This window comes from Chrysochloris asiatica, unplaced genomic scaffold (genome assembly GCF_000296735.1).
Source record: "Chrysochloris asiatica unplaced genomic scaffold, ChrAsi1.0 scaffold00077, whole genome shotgun sequence".
NCBI classification, from domain to species: Eukaryota; Metazoa; Chordata; class Mammalia; order Afrosoricida; family Chrysochloridae; genus Chrysochloris; species Chrysochloris asiatica.
In genome coordinates, this window is record NW_006408595.1 from 6,072,194 (window position 1) to 6,093,580 (window position 21,387).

A 21,387-nucleotide genomic window follows, 5' to 3' on the forward strand; every position below is an offset into this window, starting at 1 on the left:
TGAGTGTTTTTATCAGGAATGGATGTTGGATTTTGTCAAATGCCTTTTCTGCATCAATCGATTTGATCATGTGGTTCTTTTCTTTTTTCTTATTTATATGCTGGATAACATTGATCGTTTTTCTAATGTTGAGCCATCCTTGCATCCCTGATATGAATCCCACTTGACCATGATGTATTATCTTTGTGATGTGTTGCTGGAGTCTGAAGGCTAGTATTTTGTTGAGAATTTTTGCATCTATGTTCATGAGGGTTATTGGTCTATAGTTTTCTTTCTTAGTGGAGTACTTGCCTGGTTTTGGTATGAGGGTTATGCTTGCTTCATAAAATGTATTAGGAAGTTTTCAATCCTCCTCTATAATTTGGAATAATTTGAGTAGAACTGGTGACAGCTCTTCCCTGAAATGTTTGGTAGAATTCACCAGTGAAGCCATCTGGGCCTGGATGTTTTTTGGTTGGGAGTGTTTTGATGATCTGATCAATTTCTTCTTTCGTTATTGGTCTGTTCAGGTTTTCTACTTCACTTTGTGTAAGTTTAGGTAGGTCGTGTTTATCTGAAAATGTATACATCTCTTGAAAGTTTTCAAATTTGTTGGAGTATAACTCTTCATAGTATTCTGTTATTATCCTTTTGATTTCCTTTGGTTCCATTGTGACATCTCCCATGTGGTTTCTAATGCATGGTATTTGTATCTTCTCCCTCTTTTCTTTTGTTAGGTTTGCCAATGGTCTGTCAATTTTCTTAATTCTTTCAAAGAACCAGCTTCTTGTCCTATTGATTGTTTCTATAGTTTTTCTGTTTTCTATCTCTGCTCTAATCTTTATTATTTCTTTTCTTTTGGTGGCTGTGGGTTCCCTCTGTTGGTCTGTTTCTAATTGTTGCAGATGCTGTGTTAATGTGTTAATTTTGGTTCTTTCTTCTTTTTGGATGTGTGCATTTATTGCAATAAACTGTCCTCTCAGCACAGCTTTCGCCATGTCCCAAAGATTTTGGTATGTTGTGTTTTCGTTCTCATTTATTTCTAGGAACTTTGTGAATTCGTTTTTAATTTTTTCTACTACCCAGTCGCTTTTCAGCAGGGTGTTATTCAGTTTCCATGTATTTGACTTGGTTTCCTTGGTCTTTCTACTGTTGATTTCTAATTTGATAGCATTGTGGTCTGAGAAAATGCTTTGTAGTATTTTGATATTTGTAAATGTATGTAGATTTATTTTGTGGCCTAAAACATGGTCTATTCTGGAGAATGTTCCATGGGCACTGGAAAAGAATGTGTACTGTGTTGTTGTTGGGTTGAAAGCTCTGTACACATCTAAAAGGTCCAGTTGGTTGATTATATTTTTTAGTTCTTCTGTGTCTTTGTCAAGTTTCTTTCTGGTTGTTCTATCCATTTTTGAAAGCAGTGTAATAAAATCACCCACTATTATTGTAGATTCATCTATTTCTTTCTACAAATCTATTAGAGTTTGCTTTATATATTTTGGAGCTCTTTTATTGGGCGCATAGATATTTATTATGGTTATCTTTTTCAATTATCCCTTTAATCATGAGATAATGTCCAACTTTATTATGCTGTTTTTTGCCTTAAAAGTTTATTTTATCAGAGATTAGTACTGCCACTCCTCTTTGCTTTTTATTGCAATTGGCTTGGTATATATTTTTCCATCCTGACTTTTAATCTGTTTTTGTCTCTGTGTGTGAGATGTGTTTCTTGCAAACAGCATATTGAAGGATCTTGTTTTCTTATCCATTCTGCCACCCTCCGTCTCTTAACAGGAGCATTTAATCCATTTACACTCAGTGTAATTATTGATAGGCATTGATTAATTGCTGGCATTTTTTGTGTGGTGTTGCTGCTTCTTTGTGTCTTCCTTTGTTGAGTAAATGATTTTTGTGTTCTTTCTTGTGAGTTTCCTCATAGTTTTAATGTTTCCATGTTCTTCTTGGATTTTCATTCTCTTGGTAAATTGTGACTTGTTAAGTTTCTTTGCGGTTGCCTTATAGTCCATTAACTTTTCTCTCCATTTACTGCAGTCTATTTTATCCTGTAATCAACCTGACCTTCTCACTATCTGGATCTCTGTTCCTACATGTTTACCTTCTTTTACTTTGAACTTGTTTTGATCATAGACTGATCTCCCAGATTCTCAGAGTTTGTTCTTACAATTTTGTTCTGTTCTCAACTCTTCCTTCTGTTGACTTAATTCAGGGAGATGCTGCCACGTATGTCAATCTCTGGTTGTTGTCTGTTCCTGTTGGTTCTCAGTCCACAGAACTCCCTTTAGGATGTTTTGTAGCGCAAGGTTGGCTTTGGCAAAATCCCTTAGCTTCTGTTTATCTTGGAATGTTTTGATTACACCATCATATCTGATTGATAGCTTTGCTGGATAAAGGATTCTTGGTTTGCAATTTTTGTCTTTCAGGGTTTTATAAATGTTTCCCCATTGCCTTCTTGCTTGCATTGTTTTTGGTTTTAAGTGGATACTGTCTCTTTAAATTTCGAGGAGATCTATGCACATGCGTAGTAGACCCCTCCGAGGGTGGGGCTGGAGTATCTACTAGCTCTGGCACCCCTATAGTTACCAGAATGGAGGTACGCAGACAGCAAGGGACCAACGAAAAGATACCAAAAGAAAAAAAAGAATGTCCACACCTCTATCTCTGCGGCTCTGTCAGGCATCCGTGGCTGCTCTGATCCTTTCCCCGCTTGGCCCCACAACAAAATGGCGGCTCCTGGAGCAGCTGAGTGTCCTGAACCAAGAAGCAATGGATTTCTTGCTTCTGCCACAAACTCCCCAGCTGTAAGTCTTCCAACCTAAATATTCCTTTATATGTGGTTCCGAGTACTGGGACTATCCCCCTGAGCCTTCTTGGTCCTGTATTCTGTGTTGTCTCCGGCAGAGCTGGTCACTGCACTTCAACCAGATCAGCCATCTTTTTCCGGAAACGCAAATCCAAAGGTAGACACGTTGTAACAAAAGGAGGGAGTGGCTGACTATGAATTCCAGGAGCAAAGGTCCCTAGGACCATCAAGGGAGAAGAGTGGAGTGTAGGACCCTGCCCTCAAAAGCAGTAATGCCAGTGATAAATGCAGAGATGATGACGTGGAGAGATGGAGTGGCTGGGTACTCTAGACCCAGAGAGGGAGAGGGGCTGTGTGCTGATGAACAAGGGACAGGCTTGCCGATATACCCTTTGGTTGTTTGATGATGCATGGGAGGGCTGTAACCATGGCAACAAAACATTATGCGATTAGATGTATGTAAAGCTAATGATCTCCCATGTAAACTGTCGCATAATTCACAATAAAACACTTTAAAACAAAAAGGTATGCAGTTATGAAAATTTTACTCAATTAATTCAGGGGGAAAGCTACTAGTGTGTTTATATATGTATGTTGAGAATCAATCATGTAAGTAGCATATTACTAACTGATGAACCTAGATAAAGGACACATGAAAATTCTTTGGACTACCCTTTTTCAAGTTCTCAGAAGGCTTGAAAATGTTTCCACATAAAAAGTGTAAAGTATATAAAAAAAATTTTAATGTTAAATGCTTACATTTCTTATTGCTTCATAAACTGCTCTAAAGGCTGGTTGTTTATCATCGTGGTAAACACCTCTGTTCCCATGAAGAATAAAGATTCCTTCTTCTTCTGCTTCTTGGCAATTGCTTCCATATATACAATGATCTGGTCGATAATTCCATTGACACGGAAAAACAAAGAGGCTTTCTATGTAAGGAAAAGGGGGAAAAAAATGAAGCAAATTCCTTTACTTCAACAGAATAACATTTTGCCATATTTTTAGTTTAAAACTACACTTCTTAAAAGATCCAAAATAATGAAAATGATCTTTGCCATTTAGATCTCTTCAAACTTAATCGTATTCAAGAAAAGTTTTATTCTATTTTAAACATAAATGGTTACAATTATATCATCAAAGCAAACAGTGTTCTTCACTTAAAACTAAATACTGTTTGTCATTCCTTATTTTAATTCAAAGGATAAAAGATTAAAAAATGATTACCTGGATTATGAAAAAACATGATATTCAATAAATCTTGGTCTCCCCATGTGATGTTTAGTTTGTATTTTTTAAGCAATGGCATAAGTATATCTCCCCATTGTAGTCGGACAGTTGTCATATCGTTCTGTTAACAAACACATTAAAAAGATTCTCAAACTTCCAGGTTTCAAGTGGTGGCACAAATATATTTAACCATCACTAAATAATTCCTTTTGTTAGAAAATTGGACATTTGTAACCCAAACTATGAGGAAAGCTGTCCACGAGTGGGACACACCACATACTTGGTTGTGCCACCGAGTTGGTTCCAAATCATAGCGACCCTGTATAGGGTTTCAGAGGAGTGAGCAGTTGGTGAGTTTGAACTTGTGGTGTCAATTATCTGGGAAGTTTGTGTACCAACATCATTTTCAGCAGGAAATCCTACCATGCTACTAGAGAAAGAACTCCTGGAGTTATCCAACTGATAAACTGATTTGTCTCTCCTTTAAAAGTAATTACGGCTGTATTTTAATTTTTTCTCGATCATATTAACATATGTTAATATTATTCACCATAGTTTTCAACAGATCCTTTTGAGTTTTCCAGGTATACAGACATGTTAATCACACATAACGCTAATTTCATCTTCTGCTACCTAATATCAGTACTCCATGGGAGAAAGAGTCTGCAATCTGCTTCTGTAAAAATGGAAAGCCTTGGGAACCTTACATGGCAGTATTACTCTGTCCTCTAGGGTCCTTATGAGTGCTGCTTTTTAGTTTTTGTTTAAATCCCACCATGGAGAATCACTGATGCAGTATTATATAACGGTTATAGCAAGAGATAGGCTTGCCTTGATTTTAATTTGAATGTTCCTACTGTTTCACCTTTAAGTACAATGCTACCTTCTGAGCTGAAATTAACATGCTATATTAATCAATGATTCTTTGGTTTATATTTTATTCTTCGTTCATAAGAAAACTGGATACTAAATTTAATCAGAGGGTGTCTTACCATCTATGGAGATACGTATAGTAATTTTAAAACACAAAGTCAAATACCGCTGGGTAATGCAAATCTGAGGTGAGAAATAGTGTTGTTGAATACATTTAAACTTGTTTGATGCTTTAAACAATCTAAACTATAAACCACTGATACTCAGTTCTTCCCCAAGTGAGCAGATCCGTGAATTTTTTATTCGTCCTAAACAAAATCAAGTTATAAGAAAATGATGAGAATTTAGAAACTTTTTAAAAGTAATTTAACAGAGTAATTTTATGTCTGTTTAATCTAATATATTCTCCAGTAATTTCATGTTTCATAATAGTATTGACTCACAATAGATGGAAATTAAAAGCAACACTGATCCTTCGCCATATATACTTTAAGAAGCATAACTATATTCAATGAAACATAACAAACTCAGTGAGGATATCAGCAATTTATCTTTTAAAAATTAAAAAGAAGAAACAAACAAACAAGATGGTGGAGAGGATGGAAGTGTAGTGAGGAGCTCCATCAGCAACAATACAGAATACTGGACCAAGAAGGCTAAAGGGATAGTGCCAGAAACTCTGAACCACATATAAAGGAATATTTAGAAGGTTGGAAGGCTTATAGCTTGGAGAATTTGTAGCAGAAGGAAGAAATCCATTGTTTTCTAATTTGACAGGCTCAGCTGCTCCTGGAGCCACCATTTTGGGATAGACCAAGCGGAGGAAAGATCAGAGTCGCTACAGACGCCTGACAGAAAGCAGAGACTAAGGAGTGGGTGTTATTTATTTATTTTGGTATCTGTTCATTGGTCTCTCACTCTCTGTGCACTTCCATTCTGGTAACCAGAGGGGGTGCCTGAGCAAGTGGGCACCACACCCAAACCCCATAGTATACAACTACTCATGAGTACAGATCTCCTTGAAATTTAAAGTAACAGTTTCCACTTAAAACCAAACAACAGTATAAAAAGGCCACAACCGGCCCTGAACTGGTTATCACTAGGAAAAAGGCCTGAATGGGAACTGTGGAGCAGGACAGGCAGACTAAAAAGGAAATAGGGTGAAAATTAAATCCTGAGTTACAACACAGCGACCAACAGTGGAATTTTTAAATTTCTCAGGAAGAAGAGTGAAAAGGGAAGCCCATCTCCTAATCACATCTACCTAGAGGCAATCAGAAAGCATAAAAAAATGCCAAAATACACATCCATCTAAGTATTAAGGCCACAGATAACTCCTGAATATACCCAAAAATTAGAAGCAGATGACCATATCAGCACAAATCCAGAAATGAGATAAAGTGACTGAGGCAAATGAGCTGGAAGTAGACCTACACTCCATACTGGAAGATGGGCAGGCTTTGGAAATGCCTGAGAAGGAATTCATAAAAATGATTACAAAATGTATCAAAACACTATACAATGGAGTTGAGAAAAATAAGGAAGAAGTCAGCAAAGCATGACAGGAACAATCAAATAAGATACAGCATTGGAAACAATTCAAAGCCTACAGAAAGAGGTCCAAACGATTAATAATAGAATAGCAGAAATGGACAATACACTAAAAGGGCAAAGGAGTAAAACTGAAGAGACAGAAGCCAGAACTAGTGAGCTAGAAGATAAATCTCTCAACACTACTAAGATAGAAGAGCAAACAGAACAAAGGATTAAAAAATTTGAAGAAGGCCTAAGGTTCATGTTGGACAACATGAAGAGGAATAACTTAAGAATTCCCGAAATTCCAGAACAAGTATAATCACACAAGTCCACAGAGGAGATAGCTGAAGAGATGATGGAAGAAGATTTTCCTAACATCCTGAAAAGTGAAAAGATAAGCATTCAAGAAGCTCAACGAACCCTAAGAAGGATAGACCCTAAAAGAATAGCACGAAGACATATAATAATCAAGCTCTCCAAAATCAAAGATAAGGACAGAATCCTGAAAGCAGCTAGGGAAAAGAGAAGTGTAACATATAAAGGCAAGCAAATCAGATTAAGCTCAGGTCTCTCAACAGAAACCATGCAGGCAAGAAGGCAACAGGGAGACATATATAAAACACTGAAAGAAAAAAACTGCCATCTAAGAATCCTCTACCCATCAAAGCTGTCAATCAAATACAATGGTGTAATCAAAAGCAACAATTCTTCTATGGTCTTCCTTATTCAATGTCCAGCTTTCACATGCATATGAGGTTATTGAAAATACCATGGCTTGGGTCAGGCGCACCTTAGTCCTCAAGCTGACATCTTTGCTCTTCAACACCTTAAAAAGGTATTGTGCAGCAGATTTGCCTAATGCAATACGTCGTTTGATTTCTTGACTGCTGCTTCTGTGAGTGTTGATATTTGATCCAAGAAGAACGAAGTCTTTGAAAACTTCTATTTTTTTTTTTCGTTGATAAGAATGTGGTTTATTGGTCCAGTGGTGAGGATTTTTGTTTTCTTTACATTGAGATGTAATCCATACTGAACGAAAGCTCTGGGGTAGCTATGACTCTGTCATGGGGGTAGCTATTAGTTGAAATCAACTCATTGGCATCTAACAACATTCATTAACTGTATTTATCCTTGGGTAAAATTTCTCCAAATGGAGTAAATAACACAATAACTATAAAATTATCAGAAAAAAAATCAGGGTAAGTAATGAATTAAGCATTATTTTCATTGTTATGTGCCGTACAGTCAACTGCAACTCACAGCAACACTAGAACAGAGATGAAGTGTCTCACAGGATTTTCCAAGGCTGTAAATCTTTACAGAAGCAGACTGACATTTTTCTCCTGCAGAGCGGCTGGTAGGTTTGAATGGTCAACCTTTTGGCTAGCAGTCAAGCATTTTATCCACTGTGCCACCTGGGTTCCTTAAAACCAAGCTTCACTTAACAAAATAATAAGAAAGCACTTTATTGAAAAATAACTCTGAGTAAGACATTTAGTATATCAACAACATGTTCTTAAGATCTGAAAAGGAAATTTTAAATTGCACTCACAGAAACCAGTGACATATTCAACACAGAGAACTGATGAGGCCTCTTATGTCAAGTCTGATTGGTTGGTTATGTGTTGTGGAGTCAGTTCCGACTCATAACCACCCTGTATAGGGTTTCTGAGGCGGTAAATATCTTCATGGGGGCAGAAAGCCTTATCTTTCTCCCACAGAACAGCAGATAGATTCAAACTACTGACCTTGAAGTTAGCAGCCCAATTCGTAACCCCTACACTACCAGGATCGGGCAGTGTTTCGTTCTGCTGTGCATAAGGTCGCTATGAGTCGGTGCTGGCTCGATAGCACCTAACAACAACAACAACACTACCAGAGCTCCTCCTTTATTTCAAGTCTACACCAAAATTTATTTATTCAAAGAAAAAAAAGTTGTTGAAAGATCAAATCGCACGGCCTAATGCTGTCACAGGAAAGAAAAATCAAAAGAGAAAAAAACCACCTTATATATCTTAACGGAAAGTAATACTAGAAGAAGACTGGAAAATAATTAATAACTCTGTTATTATTTGCTAATGATATAACCTAGAAAATCCAAGTCAATCAATGAGAAAATGCAAGAAATTAGTTTAAATTATATAGTTTGACTTATGGAGTCCTGGTGCCAGGTTGTGGATTAATCCACTAGACTGTAAAGTCGGTTTGAACTACAATGTCAGTGGTTCAAGCTCACCAGCCGCTTCACTATGGGTTGAAAACAACTTGACAGTACTTAACAACAAGTTTAATTTGTATAATGAGGCATTATACAGATTTCAAGTTAGTAAGCAGCAGAAAAACAACCAAATAGAGAAACAGACAAAGGATATAGAAAACCATTTACAAAAGAGGAAACAGAAATGGCTGCTAAATACATCTTTTCAACCATTATAATACAATCAAGAAAATAAAATTAAAATAAGACATTTTTGTCATATAGCTATATATTCAGAAACAGTACATACAAACAATAAAGCCAAACCATTCATTCTCCACAATATCATACAAATACTAAAAATCATGTGGTATACTATGTGTACTTACCTAAGAACCAGCCAGTTAATAGCTTTAACAAAGTGAAAAAAGCAAGTTGATGATGTGTTACAAAATCCTACATATAAGTGTGTGTACCTGCTTCAAAATAATTTTTTAAAGGGCCTAAATGTGGTATGTAGTTATGATAAGCACAGGACTGCTAATCACAAGGTTGGAGGGTCAAACACATTAGCCACTCCTCAAAAGCTATGGATCAGAACCGACTCAACAGCACTTACCAACAACAAAGGCTATATAACAAAGTTTATAGTGGTCACATGAGGCAAAAGGATGAAACTGGGAAACGTGATATTTAAAGAGCAACGGAAAGAAAAACAAACCTACTGCCATCAAGTTGGTTCCGAATCATAGCAACCCTGTATACAAAAGCAGAAAGCTTCTCTCATCTTTCTCCCACAGATCAGTGACAGGTTAGAACAGTCAATCTTGCAGTTAACAGTCCTGTGCTTACCCTACAGCACCATTTGACTTTTCACTCTACAGATAAAGAAGGTTTTTGTTTTTTTTCATAAGTATGCATTTTTCTAATTTTTTAAATAGAAAATAGTCATAATTTACTTACTTTAGCAAACCTGCCATCAGAACGCACAGGTCTTAAGATCAATTCGTTTCATTTTTTATAATTATGTTTCCTTTTAAAAATGAATGGACTCATTATTATTAACAGCCTATCCAAATATCAATATAAACTCTACAGTGGCTGGCTATTCTGGTGCAAACAGTTAACATACTCAACTGTTAACTGAAAGGAAGCAGAAAAGTTCAAGTGCACCCAAAGCCTCAGCAAGAGAAAGGCCTACTCTGACACATGGGGAATCACCGTGAGGCACAATTGACTTGAAGGCAACCGGTGTTCACAATATGCACCAACAATGCTGGAAAACAGTAACTCATCAATTCCCAAAGATCATTACACTTTGAAAAGCTCTACTCCTTTTGATAAGATATTCACTGATATTCTATTCTCATGAGCTATCTCCAGTAACACAATGGAAGTCCTCCATTGAATATATCTTTCACATATGCAAAAACAACCATAATTTCCACGTCAGGCAAAGTATTCTCTTTTTCAGTATTTTTTAATAATTCAATAATGGAATAGTTTCTGAAACTTCCATTCGCGCTACCCTTTGCTAGTAATTATATACTGAGCTGCTACTTTACACTGGACATCATGATAACTATTCTGAATATGAGGGGGCTTCTAAAAGTTCATGAAAAATTCCACTATTTTTTCATTTCATTTTCCAACAAACTTTTTGAAACCTCCTCTTACAAACTTGTATAAAAGATACACCCTGTTTTCTCAGTAGGTGGAAAAAATTTAGACACAAAATCTTTTTTGATGATTACCAGTGGTGGGAAGGGTAATGGAAGACAAATATTAATTGGGTGAATTGAAAAGAAATATAGGAGGGGGTTCCAAAAAGTTTGTGGTTAAATGAAATTAAAAGATAATGGAAGAGAAGTAATAAAATGATAGAAGTAGAGGAGGACATGGGAGGAGTGCGAGAGCTGAAAACAGCATACACACAACCTTCAATCACGGTTACCTACAAGTAGATGCATGGGTATACACATAGGCTGAAGAGGTGTGGGTAGACTGGGATCAATTCATAAATATATATGGGTTTGACAGAGGATTCTTCTATATTTACCTATGTGGCAAATGAATGTGGTGGAGCATACGGAGGGAAAGTTATGAAAATTTCTTAGACATAACCAAGTACTTTGAGGGAATGAGTTCCTGGACCTAGGTGCTCAGGACCATAATTTCAGGTGCACCCAAGGTCAACTGGCATAACAGTCCACAAAGACAATGCTCTACATCCTACTTTGATGAACAGCAACCGGGGTCTTAAACTTTCGTAAGCAGTCAATTAAGATGCAACTACTGGTTCCACGGCACATAACAACAACAACTGGTTCCTTCTGAGGAAAAAAGTGAAAAAAATTGAAGATACACAGAAACAGTTAATCCAATGCAACAAACCATATGAACATCGGTCTCCAGAACCCTGATACCAGAAGAACTAGATGGTGCCTAACTTCTGCCAGACAGCTCTGAAAAGGATCCCATCAGAAGGTCCAAGACAGAATGTGGAACAAAACTCAAAATCATGAAAAAGAAACTGGTGAAACACTTGAGACTATGGTTCTTAGCACCCCCTTCAGATTTAGAACTCAACTCAACTCCATGGCTTAGTTTCCAGTCAAGCAATAAACAGCTCTATAAGGGAGAGGGAACAGTAAAACGAGGGAGGTATGCACTCATCAGAATAATCAAGCATTTGAGATCAAAAGGGCAACATCTACCCAAGAACAAAATTCAGAAAGGGTTAAGAAAGGAGCAGTGATGAAAACAGGAACTATAGAGAGGAAGTGTGATATAACATTGTGGGGACTGAAATTAATGACATCAAACAAAATATGTATGAATGGAATGAAAAATTGATTTGCCCTGTATAACTTCATCTAATTATAATAGAAAAGTTAAAATAAAACTGAAAAACAATGATAATTACAAAATTCTGAGTTTCAGTTTATGGTTTTCTGGTAATGAAAAAATTGCATTGATAAAAGATTAATGTAACTGCTGTCAATAAGTTGTATGTAAAAGGCTTAATTACAAAAAGTCATGATGTCACAGATATATTTACAATAATAACAACAGAAAAGTAGCTACCGAGGCTGCTTATATCCAAGCAAACACCTCATGGGACCTGCACCCTTAGTTTGTAAGTATAGGGTTATGGTTTCATGAGACATCCAAATAACATACTTAGTGCTTCTGTTCTACCACATAGGTGATTACACAGTACCTGGGGTTTTCAAGGCTTGCACGTGGTCATACGACACCAATTGGTCTCTATTTGCCTGGAGCAACAGAGGAAGAACAGGATCCAGAAATATACCAAAAACCAAACCAAGCCCACTCATAGCGGCCCTACAGGAAAGAGAACTGCTCCCTAGGGTTTCCAAGGCTATAAATCTTTACAGAAACAGACTGCATTTTTCTTCCATGGAGTGGCTAGTGGCTTCGAACCACCAACATTTAGGGTTGAGCCCAACACTTACTCCACAGCATAACCAGGGCTCCTAAATCAGTAACAGAAGGAAATGGGAATTTGTGTCTAATTGCCTCCATGAATAACTACCTCTAATTGTCATGAAGCCTGAACTGGATGATACCTGGCTACCATTACTGAACATTTTGATCAAAGATTCTATAGAAGAGTCCTGAACAAAAGGGAGGAAGTGTAGAAGAGAAGTTCAAATTCTCATGGAATCCAGACTTTTAGGTATCATGGACGTTCGATGAACTTTGAAATATTACCCTTAAGATAAGTTTTAAACCTTAAACTATACATATTCTCTGAAATCCTGAAACCAAATAGTACAACCTAACTAATACACAATGTCTGCCTAGAGTAGAATTCTCTTTTAAGATCTATCTAAAACCCAAAACCAAACACAATGTCATCTAGTTGATTCTAAATTATAGTTGCCTTTACTAGGGTTTCCAAGACACTAAACCTCCGTGGAAACTGACAGCCTCTTTTTCCCACAAAGTGACTGGTAGGTTGGAACCAATGACCTTGCAGTTAGAATCGCAACATCTACACCACAGCATCACCAGGGTTCCTTGAAAATATATGTGAGACCAAAGTGACAACAGTGACTTTAAAGATTCGATAGGAAACTTAAAGAGCAATGAGTTTCTGTTAATGGTGGAAGAACAATTCAAAAAACGAGGGTAAGAAGGGTTAGACAACTGAAGACTGTAATCAATGTCATCTAATTGTACACATAGGAACTTGAATTGGTGTATCTTCTGATTGTGCATATTCTCAACAACAGTAAATAAATACATCATTAAAAATAAAAATACATGGGCTGGCAACGTCTTGCGTATGGGGTCCCCAGCGGATCTCCTCCCTCCCTGCCTTCCTCGGATAGCGGCTGTTTATGCTGGACATGTGGCCAGAGACGGGTAAGGATCACGTGGAACCTCGGCAACTTAAGACAGCCACTGCCATGCTGCAATGAGTTTCAATGACGGGTAAGACTGAGGAATTCGCACTGACCGCCTAAGACAGGCAGCATCCCTTAAACAAACAATAAATAAGGGGGAATCTGATACAGACCGTGCAGACCTGGTCAGGAGGTCAAGCCCCTGTGGGCCCAAGCGTGTTGACCGTCCAAACCATAGGCTCTGAGGATCAGACTTTAGCTACCTAGTAGACATAGCAAACTGTCCCTCATCTGATTATTCAGTAATGCTTGTTAGTAATCTCATACGTGAGCCCTGGATATCCACAGACAAATGTAAAAACCTTCCCTAAAAGCCGAGACTGTAAATTCCAAAAAGGCAAGTCCCCCGCCCATCCAAAAAAAAAGCTAAAGAGGATAGAGAGAAACACTGTAAACTGATGATATATAGCGGGGATAATAATCTATGTAATGAAACAAGCTATATGAATGGTTGAATGTGAAGCTGATGATGTGCCCTGTAAACTTTCACTCAATCCAAAATAAAAACATTTAATAAAAATAAAATAAAATAAAAATACAAAGCAATATATGGCAGGATGTGAACAGGATACCATTATATACAATGAAGATGCCACATTTATATTCTTGTTTTTCAGATGCCACATTTATATTCTTGTTTTTCCTCTAATAAGTAAAGGTTAACAAATAACCTAAGACAGATTCAGCACTGTAAATACAAACATAATGCAAAATACAAATAGCTTAAGCAAGCTTGTTGGTGATTAAATATTATGAGATAAAAAGAACCAACATTATAATTTTTACTATTTTTAATTTTAATATATGAACTGAACAGTTATGAATAGTAGAGATTAAATGACAGCAAAGCAAATTCTTAGAAGTAAGTCGAAGGGGTTAGAAATACAATAGTGACACTATTTCAGAAACCAAACACCTGTCTTTTTTCACCTATGCTTCCAGAAAATGTTTTAAAGGTATATTTTCCTAAGATTCAAGTCAGAATAAAAATTTATAATATCAAGTCATTATATGCTTGAAAAAAATGAAATTAAGAATTTAAGCTATAACCTTTATCCCAACCTGGTAGTCTTGTGGCTTTTGTGTGATAAGAACAACGGAGTAATATGTAGAGATTGGTATGAAACTGTTTATGAAGTCATTATAGGTAATTCAGTTAGATCACTAGATACTTAAATTTTAAGATCTGTACCAGAAATTGTACAAACAGTAGGGAAAAAAACAGGTAATGTTTGCTATAGATATATTAGAAAATAGTGTTAAAAAATAAAGCTCTATGAGAAAAAGAGCTAAAAATCAGTAATTTTTATAGAAACAACTCATCAATTATAATTATAATATTTGAAAATAAAGCAAATCTGAGTGTGTTCCCATTGGGCAAGAATAAGATTCTTTGCCCAATGTCAGACATCATGTTCTTCAAAGGGTTCACTAAGCCTCTCCCAAGTCTTCCATTCAATGGTTTTGACTCACCACTTTTCCCATTCCAGTTAGTGTTCTAAATTTGAAAAATTCAGGTTTGTTTCAGTTTAGTTTCATTGGCCATCAATGAACCAATTCAAACCACTTTTAAGCCCTAGGTGGAAGCCCTTGGCTGCTTAAGGTTGGTGGTTTGAAGCTGTTTGTTCTGAGGGAGACAGAGGTGGCAATCTGCATCTGTATTGATTTGGAAAGCCTATGGGCAGTTCTATTCTGTCTTATAGAGTTGCCATGGGTTGGAATTGACTTAACAGCAATGAGTTTGGTTTTGGTTTGAACATGGATGAGAAAAACAATCTTTATTTCCACTAACTTCAACTTAAATCTAGTGCTTCCTTCAATTATGAACATAAGTAACAAATTCTACTACTATTAGTAGTTCCTGTAATTTATTACCAATAGAAATCAAGTATCTGTTTCTATCACATTGCTGTGATAGCAGTTATCTGAAAATATCCTTTATGTTCATTATGACTTTGAAATGATGTAAAAAATTATTGTTGCCAAAAAAACAACAGAGGGAATAGAAGTAAATGCTGTTGAATGATGATACATGGAGGGGATTGTGGTCATTTCAATGAAACAAACTACCATAGGATGAGTGTAAAGCTGGTATTTTCCCATGTAAACTATCACACTCAATTCACAATAAAAACTTTGAAAAAAAAAGAATAAGGTTCTTTGTAACAAAGGCATAGCAGACATGGAATAAATTATACCTGCTTAAGTCAATAACAGGAAGTCTCAACTTACATTGTATTCAAGTTATGACAAACTGCACTAACAACCTTGGGTTTTTATTGGTATATCTTACCATTAGTAGTAATATGTACTACATACAACATCGCAGTGACTAATCCAGCTGTTATCATTTTCAGATATAATGTTTCTAACTCCCAAAGACAAATAAAGATAGGTTTTATGAATATACCAATAAAAGGCATTAATATTAAATACTAAAAAAGAGGTAATCAACTTATGTCAGAACCCATTTATGACAAAACAGTTGTCAGAACGGAACCACGCTGCAAGTCATGGACTCGCTACAGCCAATCCTCTTTTTTTCCACCTTCATTAAAGTCATTAATGCAAAAAAGAAAACTTATAAATGACTTCAGCCCTTACATCTACATTTCTAGCTGGCTTTGAACATATCAGAGCTGGAAAGAAAAGGGGAGAGGAAGAAAGCATTAAAGCATTTTAAAATTACATGTTAATAAGTAAAGTGAATGAAAAAATATGTAGTGCTATTTGAGCTATATAGCCATATTTTGAATTTTTTTAAATTATACTAAATTATCTCCTAGATCCTCTGCAACACTAAACTTCTCATAATTCTATGCATTTCAAATTCATCCTTATTGAGAAGTCACATTATTCCTTAGCAGATAATCTCACAGCACCATCTTCTGGTATAAAATTATTGTGCATAGTCTAGCAACCAGAAAAGGCAGAAAACTCACATTACAACTATTTCACAAGCTTTATGTTACATGAGATTCAGAAATTCAAGATATCACAATAAGTTGTCTAACTAAAAATATATTCTACTGTTACGTAAAAGCTGAGGTAATTCAAAATGGTCTCATTAATACATTGTTGTAGAAGACAAAACTGAACTGACATCAAGATTTTAGAGTGCTTCAGAAAATGGAAAAGGCTCAAGATTAAAGAACATGATGGGTATAAACTGATTCTCGGACTTTAAAGACTGAAATGTCAGCATGTGGTGGTGATGTGGCTACAGGAAGTACTATACCTCCTGTATCAAAGAGAAGAAGGAGTAATTCTGAATGAGGCGGAAATTTAAATCCGACTTATTGAAACGAATAATAAATAATAGTATAGAACCTGTTCTACCAGAAGCCATAAGAAAAATAGCTGACAAATTCACACGGATACAAACATACATATATCCTCGTATAATAAAAAAATATTATATTCCTTTGTTATATTCAATTTAATCCTAACTAGATAAAAAGAGACACATAGCAAATCTATATCCTTATAGGGAAAGCCAACAGTGGGTATTCTAGAAGTCACTGTTTTTAAAGATGCGTTTAAACATGTCAGACTCTGAGATAAGCATTGTAAACAGACTGCATTTAATCCTAACAACCCATATTTACTGTCTCCTGCTCTGCAGCTGAGAGAGTTGAGGTTTGTACATAAACTAGCTGCAGAGAAGTTTCAACAGTGCACAGGTGGCAAACAGTTGACTCCAGAGTCACAATAACTTGCAACTTTAAGCAAGCACAACTCGGTACTTGAAGCATAGATTCAGAATGAATAACTTGAGAATTTTAAAAGCCACCAGTCCCACAAGTTGAGTAATAAGAAACATGCAGGAGTTGTTTTTTAAGTTACCTTCCAATAGCACCAAAGTATTAAATAGCCAAGACTTACTATGCGCTAGTCATTCCTCTCACTCATTTAATCCTCACAAAAACCCTATAAGGTATTAAGTACTGTCACCATCACCATATTGGAAAGGAGAAAACTGAAGTTCAGAGATGTCCAAAACTTAGCCCTCAACTGAGTTACTGAGGTAACAAGAGTTGGAACCTGGCCAACTGGCTCCATCGTCCATGCTCTTTACCAGCACTCTATGTTTCCAACTGAGATAGATCAGACTTTAGGTTCAAGTCTTTATAGCTAAATCTGATGAATACAAAATATAATTGACTACTTTGAATGACAATCTAGGGAGATGATACTCACTACTTAATTGTTTTGCTTCATTTTAATGCCATCTTACTTCACCTATCATATTGTTCCACTAAGCAGAATATTAACAACACACTTTTCCAATTATTCTGGATAAATACTCTGAATATTCAAATTTAGTCTTTAATCAAACAAAACCAAATTGGAAACCAAGCAATTAAAAGAAAACAAGAGAAATGTTAACCATCTTACCTTGAAATACTTCCTTCTCATTCGAGTCATGTTCATTAACATAACTCCAGAGTTCACTCCAGTTTTCCCATAGTATGGATGTCTGGCAAACCGATTATACCATCCTATCCGAGGCTCCTCGTGCTCTGGTGCCATTGCAGCAACTTGTGTGGAATTAAATTTCTTTAGTAAAGACCAAATATCATCAACGGGCCGTAAAAAAAGGATATCAGTGTCGACATACAAGAGTGAGTCAACTTCTTTCAGGATTAACTAAGAAGAAAGATAATTAAAATCACTAACTATAATTTATCTTTTTAAATAAAACATAAGAGATTTTCATGATAAAATATATGCCTAAGAAATAAGCCAATTTACATTTTTTTGCATTTATAACTTTTAAAGCAATTTTTCTACAACATAAAGAAATATATGAGCCTAATGAAACTTTTGAGAGAAAAAAACTAAAAAAAAAAAGAATTGGGAAAAGTAATTCAATGCTAACAATCAGGAGACTAAAAGTGCCATCTTCAATGATCACAGATTTTCTCATAACATAAAAATAACATTATTAATACAGGTGAGTTTACATATTAAATCCTAATTTTCTAAGGTACACGCAGACTGTGACAACTAAAAACTAACCTTAATAGAGAAGCCTGTCCTTAAAACTCAGCCAACAGTTCCTCTCACCCCAACACCCTCTAGCCTATAAAATGTTTTGTTTGCTTCCCAGCATTTACCACTATCTGAACCAATGAGTGTACATCCTGTCAGCACGCACTATAAAATAAAGTATCTAAGGACATATATTTTGTCTAATTTTTAACTGCTAAACCCTTGTCCCTAGAATAGTGCTTAACACATCTTAGGAACTCAATTCTAACCATAATAATAATAGAACACATATGTATTGGGTACTATTATTTCCATGTTACAGATTTAGAAATTGAGGTACAGAGCATACCCAGTTACATAACTAGTAAGTGATAGTGCTAGACCCCAAGCCAAGTGGCTCCAGAATCCATGTTCTTATTCCTAAGCTTACTGTCTCCCGACAAATCAAATAACAGGTTCACACAGCAAAGCTAAAGACAAGACAAGTCATGCCAAGGTTTGTGACCAATCATTATACTGAGTAGGTGTGTGGCCTAGGGCGTGGGGTAAAGATTTCATTAGTCTATGCTTCTTCATTTTAACTTGATTCCTACACTTCTTTCACTGTCTATACAAAGTTTTCAGAAGACTCCAGGCATTTTTCACATGTTTTCTAGACCAAAGCCAACTTCTTAATCTGACACTAATTTACAAAACAGCAGCAGCAGGTATCTTTTCCAGTTTGGGAAGAAAGATTAGCTAAATTGTGCTTTCTGAGAAAGGTTCAATCTCCAGCATGCACCTTCTACAGGGATTTTCAAGAGTATTTTTATTTCTGCCTTACCCATAAACATTGGAATCCAGCTCCTGCAAACTTAAATTTACTGTCTATCACAGTGTGAACAGATGAGTCCTGATGTGTAGGATAAGCACTGGACCGCCAGCTCAGCAGTTCAAACTTACCAGCTGCTCCACAGAAAACCTATACAGGGTCACTATGAGTCAGAAATGACTCGACAGAACTTAACAATAACAGCAAGTCTGCCTAGCTTGTTATCTTAGGGTTTCCAAGGAGCAGATTTGTTTGAAGCACAGACCTTGTGGTTCAAATTCACCAGCTGATCCTACAGTAACTCATCTGGACTCCAGGCAGACTAAGCTATCACAATTTTAAGTTACATTTAAATCTTACTGACATTCTGGAATCTGTACACTATATACACTTAATATGCTAAGAATTGTTTTAATCCACATAATAACAAATAACTAAAGGTTCTTTACCATAATTCAGAAACTTGTGAACTTTTTAAATTCAACACTTCTACTACCATATCTAGAGTCCTGATGAAGCACTGTAGGATAAGCACTGGACTGCAAGACTGGCAGTTCAAACCCACCAGTCACTCCTCAAAAACCCTATGCAGGGTTGTTATGAGTCAGAACCGATTCAATTGCACTTAACTATAACTACCATAACTAAACATGACAGTGATCCTACCAACTACGATGTAGTTTAAAATTGAGACCTGGAATCAACTCAAAATGAAGATGTAGCCTTGCTCCTGAATCATACTATGACTTTAAAAAATAAGAGTTTTACATCATTTTAGAGACCACCACTAAATAACAGCATCACTGAGTTAGTGGTTCCTTATTTTTCCTTTGAGTTTACATCTTAAGTTTTTTGTCTATGGTCAACTATTAGTTTAAAAACAGTTTGGTTTGTGCAAGGAAAGTGAAAAAAGGCCACAAAAATCATAGAAACTTTATTAACCAAAAATAGCAAAATGCAAAGTTATTGTTTCTCAACATCTCCTCCATCTGAAAACAGTGTTTTCATCTCGCTAACTATTCCCTAAAGAGTTCTGCTCTCTTATACTTCTTGTTGTTGTTAAGTGCCATTGAGTCAATTCAGACCCACAGCAACCCTACATAGGATTTCCGAGGAGCGGCTGGCGAATTTGATTCACCGACCTTATGGTTCAAACTAACATTGCAGTCCAGCACGTTAGCCTGCAATGCCACACTAGCATTCCCAAAAAGTGTAAGGAAGTAGAAAGCCTCATCTTTCATTCACAGGCCCTCTGGTAGTTTTGAACTGCTGACCTTAAGAATCGCAGCCCAACTCTCAAGAACTATGCTACCAGGTAAAAATGGCAGTATTGGCATCCTCAAAAGACTCAAAACATCTTTCTTTTAAATATTCTCTGAGTATGAGAGAACAAAAAGTAGATTGAAGAGGCAAGATCAGGGCTGTAGGGTGGAAGGGGCAAGGTTTCCCAGTGAAGTTATTGTAGGACAGTATTTGTCATCCACAAGAATGAACAGGTGCACTGTCCTAATGGAAAACAACTCCTTGGTACAACTCCTTGACCTTTTTCTCACTGACACAGTTTTCTATTTTCTTAAAACTTCTTTATAAGTCCCCATGACTGTCCTGACCCTAAGACAAGTGTATTACTGAACGAATTTGTCTGCAGTCACGTTTAAACACATGTTGTTTAGAATAAATCCATTCATGTATGAATGGGAACTACTATGGTAGCAATACTTTTTGACTTACCCTCAGCTAGAACTATTTAATGTGAACTACCTCATCTCCCAAACAATTTTTCTAAAATGAGATCTGAGACTTGAAGGAGATACTTAGTAGTAGACTTAGTTCCATTAAGATCTGAGTATTTTTATTTCCTCTTAGGAATAAAATCACTCATGGCTAATAAACAAATTAAAAGGTAACAGTATAACAGCACTTTTCAATATTATTTTTTTGGGAAATTTGTCTACCAGTATTCAAAAGAAAAATAATACATGTGTGTACTTATTTAACTGGATTTATATGCATATATACAAGAATTCAACTGTGCAAAAAGCAAGACTCAAATTCAGAAAGCACTAGGAAAAACTTACAGGCAAGAATAATCTCTGAGAAGCACACGGTTTAAAGAGTTTTTTCCACTCTGCTGCATTCTCCCTTGGGAAGGTTATTGGATATAATGTATAATTAAATGTTCGTAGAAATAACCAGCTATCAAGCTAAAAAAAAATACAAAGAATAAACAAGAGTTAGGTTTAGATTTATTTCACTTTCAATTTTCTATGTCAAGTAACAGATTATGAAATTAAAAACAGCTAAAATTTAAGCTATGATACATTTAATATTACAGTTAAGAGAAGTTAAATTCTTAGTTCTCATCATTTTCTTTGTATTTACAAATTGAAATCATACTAAAACCAGCAACACTCCATCAATAAGAATTGTTGTTGTTGTTAAGTGCCGTCGAGTCGGTTCCGACCCATAGCGACCCTGTACAGGGTTTCCGAGGGTGTAAATCTTTACG

General features: G+C 36.1%; 1 protein-coding gene across 1 annotated transcript in view; it reads right to left on the minus strand.

Annotated features, from left to right (window-relative positions):
* GXYLT1 (glucoside xylosyltransferase 1) overlaps window positions 1-21,387 on the minus strand; it is a 65,604-nt gene that overhangs the window by 18,115 nt on the left and 26,102 nt on the right. The window contains exons 4-7 of the mRNA XM_006865347.1: window positions 20,957-21,082; window positions 17,471-17,722; window positions 4,028-4,151; window positions 3,560-3,732 (exon numbers count right to left, since the gene is read on the minus strand). Coding sequence (XP_006865409.1) covers window positions 3,560-3,732; window positions 4,028-4,151; window positions 17,471-17,722; window positions 20,957-21,082 — 675 coding nt within the window. The remainder of the gene's footprint in view (window positions 1-3,559; window positions 3,733-4,027; window positions 4,152-17,470; window positions 17,723-20,956; window positions 21,083-21,387) is intronic.